Source organism: Apium graveolens, chromosome 8, assembly GCF_009905375.1.
Source record: "Apium graveolens cultivar Ventura chromosome 8, ASM990537v1, whole genome shotgun sequence".
Classification (NCBI taxonomy): Eukaryota; Viridiplantae; Streptophyta; class Magnoliopsida; order Apiales; family Apiaceae; genus Apium; species Apium graveolens.
Window position 1 is genome coordinate 251942305 of NC_133654.1, and position 8456 is coordinate 251950760.

The following is an 8456-nucleotide window of genomic DNA, read 5'->3' on the forward strand; positions in this document are numbered from 1 at the left end:
ACAAAATGCTAATTTTCGGTGATAAATTTGAGATGTCGTTGGCAAATTTGAAACCCACCTACTTGAAAGTGGCTAATTTGAGACCACAAAATTATCAGTGATAAATTTGAAATTTTGTAAATTATATAGTGGCCAACTTGATAATTAACCTATCAAGATATCAGGAGCAGATCCTTCAATTCTGAGTTCCACCTATGTTCAAACAATTCTAACCTAGTTGAAATCATCTGTTCATGAAGAAAATTCGTTGTTCTCGCTATATTCTATTAAAATCAACTGTTTGTTAATTTTAAATTGCACTAATATACACAGCCAAATTTGATAGTAAAACACAGCAAGCCAGAAAGGATATGGTAACATGACGTGAATATTATGTACACCTACTTGTCATTAAGTATTATTCTAATCTGGAACTCACGGCACCAATTAGGGAGTATATAATTTCATACAACAATGATGGTGAGGAACTGAGGATCTAAGAAGTCATCTATACTCTAACAATTCTAGAAGGGAAAAAATTTAACAGACCAACAGCATTACATTCTATAAATGTAATGTGAACAAATGTTGATTTCCTGGGTTTGTCTTCAAGAAGTAGCGTCAATTGAACTTGTGCAAAATTGGTTTGATCATCTCAATACTGACTCCTTCACGAAGGATCGGCCACCAGATCTGAAACAGGAAAACTTGAGAATATAACAAATGACTTGAAAGATGAATTTTAGTGCAAAGGTTGTAAAATGATCCTGTTTCCACTAACGTGTATTCAAGATGGATGTTCATAAATCTGGAATTTTCTCTGCTTTGTGACAATTTGACAGAGCCTACAATATGTTGATCTTGCTCCACTTCAATTGGTTCATAGAAGTATATTAATGTCTGCAATGTAAATAGCAAGACAGGCATTAATGACAACAATTTTTGCTTCACAAATTAAAGAAGGGAGGCTGAAATATCTATTGTGAACTGCTAAACTTAAATGATTAAGAACGGTGCAGACAATGACAAGATAATGAAAGACAACTGAGCAAATGAAGCTACACCAATCTCCAAACAACAAATGTTCTAAATTAGCTGGTTCTATTGACTGGATAGTGAAGTCAACAGTTTAGCATTAATCCTTATAAAAACCGTTTAAAACTAACCAGACAAAACATCTGTGGCAATGCATAAAAAGATCCATTGTGGACTCGCTGGTACTTACTAATTGTAGTAACTACAGAAACTTCTACTAGAGGCTTTGCAAGAGATCAATAGACTTTTTTATTTGTTTATATCTGAGAGAAGTGATTTAAAATTTTAGAATCTGAATACATCACAACCAAAAGAGATACTTCCTGAAACGATTGTTATTGCCCTCATTTACTACTGGACTGGGAAGAGAGATTAATCCCCAGATATCAGTGCCCAAGTTTAACAATAAACAACTCGTCAATAGATACTCAAATCCCAAAAGTCAGGAATTGTGCCTTCAAATTATTACCAAAGTAAAGCAACTGATAATTTGCTGTTCCTATTTATATACGGGGAGGCAAAAGGGTAACACATGTTTTAACGATCATGATATTGCAATGAAAGAACATAAACAATAATATGGAGATATATCATACTTGACGCCAATGTGTTGGAGGTTCCTCAGGTGCAGTTGAAAGAACAAGTGCTTCACTGGGATTGGCACGCTTTCTCCTCTGACTACCTTCAATTGGGTGGTTGACATCATTCTGTAACAACAGTGAAGAACTATTGGCAGGGGAAGTCGCTCGGGCACTGAATTCCACATCGAACCAGAAAGCAAACCCATTAAATGAAGCTGGAAAACAGAAAAAAAATGGAAATCATATATCTGTGACAATAATTTTAAGAATCATACTAAGAACGTTTGCATACTAAGAATCATATTATAAATATCCCTATATTTATAATTGGCTTAACTTCTTTGTTTACAAGTGAAATTAACTTGCTTTTGTAACATAAATTATAAAATATATTTTACTAAAAAAATTAATTAAAACTAAATTAAATCTATTGTTAGGTATACTTTTTTATTTTGCAAAATAATGAATAATAAAATTTTGATTGTTAGTCAAATTTTGTTTTAAATTGACGGAAACAAATTTCAGAGAGTTTGAGTGATGCCAGGTACATGGTTGGGAAAAAACACAATGTCATAATAAAAATAATTGAGCACTAAAACAAAAACAAAAAGCACACAAAACTTGAATTACTCGAATATTTGTAAATCAAAATAATGTATTTGATACTTTAGTTTTCAAATCTTATATGTTGCAAATAAATTGTGTATATAAATTCTAAAAATACACTTTAAATTATATGTTATGATCCACATATGCCAATAAAAGTATATACAGCAAAAGTAGAAGAGAAATTAATGTCAAATATGAAATATTACATACAGATACATAAAACATTGTTGAACATTTGAAAATTAAACTATTGCTATGAAAAAATACAGAAGTAGTAAGAATTTTATATTTCAGGGTGAGCAGCGTGTATGATGGGCATAACGTCACTCCGCCCCTGCATACATATCCTAGTAAAAGAAAGATTTTACCTCGCATCATTGACTGAAAATCGAATTTTGTTGTAACAGATTCCAGCTCTTGAATAGTAACTGTATAGCAATCTACATACTTTACCTGTCATTGTGCCAAAACTTTTTACTGAAATAGCTAACATGTTTAATCGCAAAAGCGTACAAGTAAGACTTTTAAGAAACATTGCATGTCCTCCAAAACCAGTTTATCTACTGTAGAAGGTGAACATGAGAGGACTAACCACATGTGGCCATGTTAAAACATTTTCTCCATTAATTATCTCCACTGATGGCTCTTCAAATGCACATTGTTTTGCTAGTTGCAGCATAGGAGACACTGCAATCCAGAGAAGCAATGATATCTAATAATGTAACTGACGATAAAAAGACAAAAAAGGATACATAATGAAACTACATGCATCATATATCATACTAAATATTAAAGCGCCAAAGTTGAAGTGCTCAGAGCTAAAAAGGCAATCATAAAAAACTATACACCCGTATAATAGAAATAACAATTCTAAAGAACATTATATCTAATGTAGTACAAGTCAACTAATTGAAACAAAATTAAGAACCAAACACTATAACCTGTGGATTAAGACACGTAGCAAGTAGCAAATATACAAAATCTACACACACACCTTGCCTAGTTTTAGAGCTGCCTGCCTCATTTACAAAGAACATAACGTGTAGGCTACACACCTGTGGAGTGACTTACTAATTTTTCTTTGTACATCAACTGGAATGAGATGCAAGTATAATAATGACAAAGAGCTTAGTTTTATATGTCTAATACATAAAAGAGAACCAGTTTAATCAGGCTCTCTCTTAACGAACTCTGTGCATTTAGTCCTATAGTCACAGTAGATCTTCGCCAACATACATCAAACTGCAGATTATATTATTCCACTTGTTCCTTGCCATGCAATTATTTGTGGATGTCTGGAATAGGATGTCCCAACTATTTCTTTATCTTTCAAAAGATGGCTAGTTGAAAAAAATTCTCTTTTTCAATGATATCTGGACAGTGCACAGGGTTTAGCTAAAAAAAGATATCATGGTTATCTTGTTGGTGTGTTTGTGTCTGCATGTATTAAACCTATTACATTGCTTATATTTATGGCAAAGGAGCTGTAACGACCATTGAACAGATATGCCTCCCCAAGTTTTTCACAATCTAAGACCACAGATAAGAGCCTAAGCATTGCTACATTACCTGAGTAATTGAACAACTCTGGATATACTTGATAAAAATAATAAAGCGCCAAGAAAGTGATGGATACAGTAAATTAATCGAATGAATGGGATATCCTGACTATCTCTTACTCTTTCAAACAAATGGCTAGTTGAAAAAATTTCTATTTTCAACGATATCTAAAGAGTACACAGGGTTTAGCTTGAAAAGGAAATTTTGGTTATCTTGTTAACATATGTAATTTTTAAACCTATTTTTTTTGCTAATATTGATGGCAAAGGAGCTGTTACAAATATTTTACAGACATCTCTACCCAAGTTTTTCACAATCGAAGACCACAAAGGAAAGCCTCAAGCTTTGCAATATTACACGAGTAACTGAACATGTAACACCCCAGTCCCACATCGATGAGATTTGGGACTTCTGTTCAGTTTATAAGGCAAAGTACTACTACTATGTGCACCAATAAATCATGATCTTTTGGGGGCCTGTGGTGGACTTGTCGTAACCCAGGTTGGCTGCACTCGGAAAAGTATGCTTCGACTTATTTCGGACTCGTAATCGGGACTTGACCCGGTTTTCGAAAAAGACTCGGGATTTGACCCGGGTTGTCACAGAACAACTCTGGATGTACTTAATAATATTATGAAACAACAAGAAAAAATGATGGATGCAGTATATTAATCAAATGAATTTTTATACAGGAAGGTTAGGTAGAGATGAAACATGTGTTTGAGGCTTTGAACAGATAGTTCCATAATTTACAAACAATCATTATATGCCATGTTTACCTTGATTTATTTCTACGCAGGAGACTTTTTTCATGAGTTTAATTTATTGCATATTGACCTTGATAGTGAGTAGATATTTATGTACTACGGACCACGACCACGAATCAATTTATACAAACATGTGGTTTAGCACATAATTGCTATGAAAAAAGCAGTACATGCCCATAATAAATGTTTAAGAAGTTCATAATCCACTCACTATCAATTCCATAGACATTGCGCCAAAAGTCAATGGCATCGCTGTATCTCTCAGGATGCGTGACAGGTGCCACGTACAGCTGTAGGGAGAACAAGACATACGAATAAGACTGTTAAGGCATTTGGTTTGCATAATTTTGTTATCAATATAACAAATTTGATGAGAATAAATAATCGCATATATCATAATTTAATGATAATTTTATACAGCTGTATGTGATTGACTACAGGTAACACTGAAAATTGAAGCAGGAGTTATGCAATTAGTCACTACTCACTAATCATAATTATAACGCTCAATATGCATACGGATTGCTTAGGGGAAAAACAAAACTCAATCCACTTTGCAACATGTCAATTTAAGGAGAAAGAACTCATACCGACGCATTTGAGGGAAGTATAAGACCTCCAGGCTTCAGCCAGCGGTCTCTAGCTGTAATAACACTCCCCAGCATGCTCTACAAGGTAGTATGAGAGTTCCACATATATAATACATAACATGTTCACTTGAAGACTGAAGGTAAATTACAAAGCTGTAATACTAATATATAAAGTAAATTACCTCGTAAAGAAGCATATAACCCATCCACTCAGAAATTATAACATCAACTTCTTCATTGATTTCAACATCCTACAGTAACAGGGTTATGCGACGATCTAGATTGTAACATTATTAAAAAAAATTAAACTTCAAAAATGTCATCATGCTCATGAAAGATTACCTCCACGCGTCCATGTAAAACAATGACAGTTTCAGACAAGTTATTTGCCTTTACAACTTCACTTGCCTAACAGAACATTCCAAATAATTATATCAATTTAAATGTCCATTAAGTTAAAGGATATAGAAAAAAGAGGAACTTCTGAACAAAAGGCAAAGTTTCAAATTCATAATGCAACACAAGAGGGTTGAGATTCACCTATATACAATAAAATTCAAATGCATTCCAAGTTATATACACAGCTGTTGCAGAAATAAAAATATATTTTTTTAGGCCACACTAGTAGTGGACAATGATAGTTTGCACCTCACATTTAATAAAAAAAAATCATAACCACCTACGGTCCTTCATCAGTGCTTGTCCAAAATATGATTTCCTTGGGGTAAAGGACCACAAAATCAAAAAATAAGATGATACATTAGTTTTTTAAATGACATTCTTTGTAGTCTTGTTAAAACTCACAGAGGCTGCAGATGCTTAACATTTTCAAAAAGAAAATGCATGTTATTCTTAAAAATCATGTTTATAATACACGTTGTTTCTATCCGAGTGCAAATTATACATTTTCAGTGATATACGTTGAATGTCAAATATCCAAAGCAATCAAATTGTACCAGTTTGCAGCATCATTTTGGCTGATAAAACACGCGAAATAAATTACCTGGGTAGCAATGTCACTGGCATCCACGGCATAAACCTGATAACAAGCATTTGTTGAGTAAGAAAAATATATCAAACAGATACAAACCAGAACTGGCAACTTGCAGATTATGTAATTAGTTCTATACTCCCATTTGATTCACAAAAATAGGAAAACCAAGTAAAATAAAACTGTAGAAGAACGTATTTAGTTGTTTCCCAAGTGAATGCACTACTATCTTTCTGATGGAGGTGAGGATTGGCCTATGGCCTGTCATCCTTATGAGTCTTTAACTTTTGTTTTGCAACTTGGTTATGTCACGGATTTTATTCAGTTTTCAGCTCAAAGAAGTACGGACGTAAGAATCTAATTAACAAACAGATTTTGATGGCTCGACTTCCCTAGAATCCATACTATCCAACAGGAGTAATTGGAAATTGCAAAACTAGCCCCAGAAAGGAGTTGGTTAGGGTCTCTACGGTACTGGTACTTAACATTAAACCAGCCAACACTATGTCCTATAACATTAGCAACCCTTATGAAGACTGATGTGTTACTATATCCCTGCAGATGATATTCAAAACCCTGATAATAGTAATTCAATGTGATAAAAAGATAATATTCGCTGTTTCAATGTGATACCCAAATCTATCATCTTTCTACAATGTGCGTGATTACAGGAATTACCGAATTATGATCGACAAACACTAGGGATTATTACAGATACTCTAAATACACTTAAATGCGGATATTTGCTTAGAACTTATACCCTAATTTATTACCAAATACTTTAGACAGATAAACTAAATTGAACTAGAACTATCATAGGACAGACCCAATAGCGTGGTATTTTAACATACATTTAAAATATGACCTAAAATGGAGCTAAATTTTTTTACATAGAGTACAAAGCATCATGACGTTTCTTAAAAAAATTACATTACGCATACACGAACCACAATACTACCAAAACACAAAACGTCATACCCTCCTAGCTCCAGCTTGCGCACAAAATATAGACAGAATTCCCGTGCCACAACCAACATCCACAACAACCTAAAACATAAACAATAAAAAATATCACACATACACACAATCAACAAATAAATTACAAAATTAACGGAAGTATCATAATCAGCACACTAAACAATTTAACATCGAGTATCGTCTAAAACCTAAAATAGAAATAAAAACCGCAATGTACATCCGTACTTTATCTTTAATATATTCCTGAAGCTGCAATATCGCACGCCTATAAGTCTCAGTCCGGACACGATCCTGCACCAATTACACACCAATCAACCACATTTCAAAACTCGAAAACAAACACGAAACTAAACCACATTACAATCACAATTAACAATCAAATTCACACATACTTTAATCATTTCTTCGTGAATGCCGAGATGATTGTAGGATTGAAAATACGCGACATCGAAATCAGTACAAGGACTTTGTTGAGTATTATTGGTGTTGTTTTGTGTGTGTGTAGGTTCTGATGAAACCCTAGCGTCGTTGACGTGGTCGCGGCTGATTCGACCGGGTTTGTTAAGGCGGTGGTGGCCGTTGGTGTGAGTTCCGGCGGCCGGAGCTCCGTTGAGTTGTTCCATTCCGGCGATTAAGTTTGGTGGTGTGTTTGGGAATTTAAGACCTAACTAAAACCACTGGGGGGTTTATTGGGTTATTTTTTTCGGTTTTAAAGTAACGGAAATTTTGTTCCATAAATAAAGATTTTAAAATCAATTTGTAATTTTTTTGATGAAAAATATTAATTGATATATTATTATGTCAGGATATTAGTTTTGTTTAAATTTTTTTGTCAGGGATATTAGTTTTTTATTGATTTTGAAGAAATTTGGCGTTTTCGAAAGATGCCATTTTCCTTTCAAAAAAATACAATGCGTATTAAATTTATTTATTTTTTAACAAAATACAACTTTTGAAATTAAAATTAAATCACTCACCCCGCTTATCTCATTAAAAAATCTTATTTTTTTATCGGGAAAGGAGTCCTGATGATTATTTTTTTAAAATAAAGAGAGGTTTCATTACTACGAAGCATCATAAATAATAGCCTTCACCACATTAACCGGAGAAGACGTAAAAAGAACCCGACAATAAGCTAAACAAGGATATCTACCTAATTCAGGAGCTACCATGTTAGCATCTCCCCGAATAAAATTAAGTGACACATGCTCGAGTTGCTGGAGTTTGTGGCGGCAGCTTTCAATAACCACTCATACCTCCAAGTAACTAACATCTTCAATCTGTATAGCTCGAACTGTGAGTTGAGAAACTGATTCAACATAAACTCTCCTACCTTGCAATTGTTGATCAACAATCTAAGACAATG

General features: G+C 33.7%; 1 protein-coding gene across 1 annotated transcript; it reads right to left on the reverse strand.

Annotated features, from left to right (window-relative positions):
- Positions 1-349: 349 nt before the first annotated feature.
- On the reverse strand, positions 350-7784 carry LOC141679152 (putative protein arginine N-methyltransferase 6). The gene is made up of 13 exons (XM_074485661.1): positions 7483-7784; positions 7316-7381; positions 7091-7159; positions 6125-6160; positions 5464-5529; positions 5304-5372; positions 5122-5199; positions 4743-4821; positions 2797-2891; positions 2573-2657; positions 1611-1810; positions 761-879; positions 350-672 (listed from the first exon to the last, which is right to left on the reverse strand). The coding sequence occupies exons 1-13, from the start codon at positions 7711-7713 to the stop codon at positions 630-632; spliced, it is 1236 nt and encodes a 411-aa protein (XP_074341762.1). The 5' UTR covers positions 7714-7784; the 3' UTR covers positions 350-629.
- Positions 7785-8456: the final 672 nt, after the last annotated feature.

Excerpts from the sequence above, each read along its gene's own strand:
- LOC141679152 (XM_074485661.1), bottom strand. The coding sequence starts at position 7,713 with ATGGAACAACTCAACGGAGCTCCGGCCGCCGGAACTCACACCAACGGC. Across the intron at positions 5,200-5,303 it reads GTTATATGCTTCTTTACGAG|AGCATGCTGGGGAGTGTTAT; the intron begins GTAATTTACTTT and ends ACTACCTTGTAG. Across the intron at positions 880-1,610 it reads CTCCAACACATTGGCGTCAA|ACATTAATATACTTCTATGA; the intron begins GTATGATATATC and ends TTTACATTGCAG.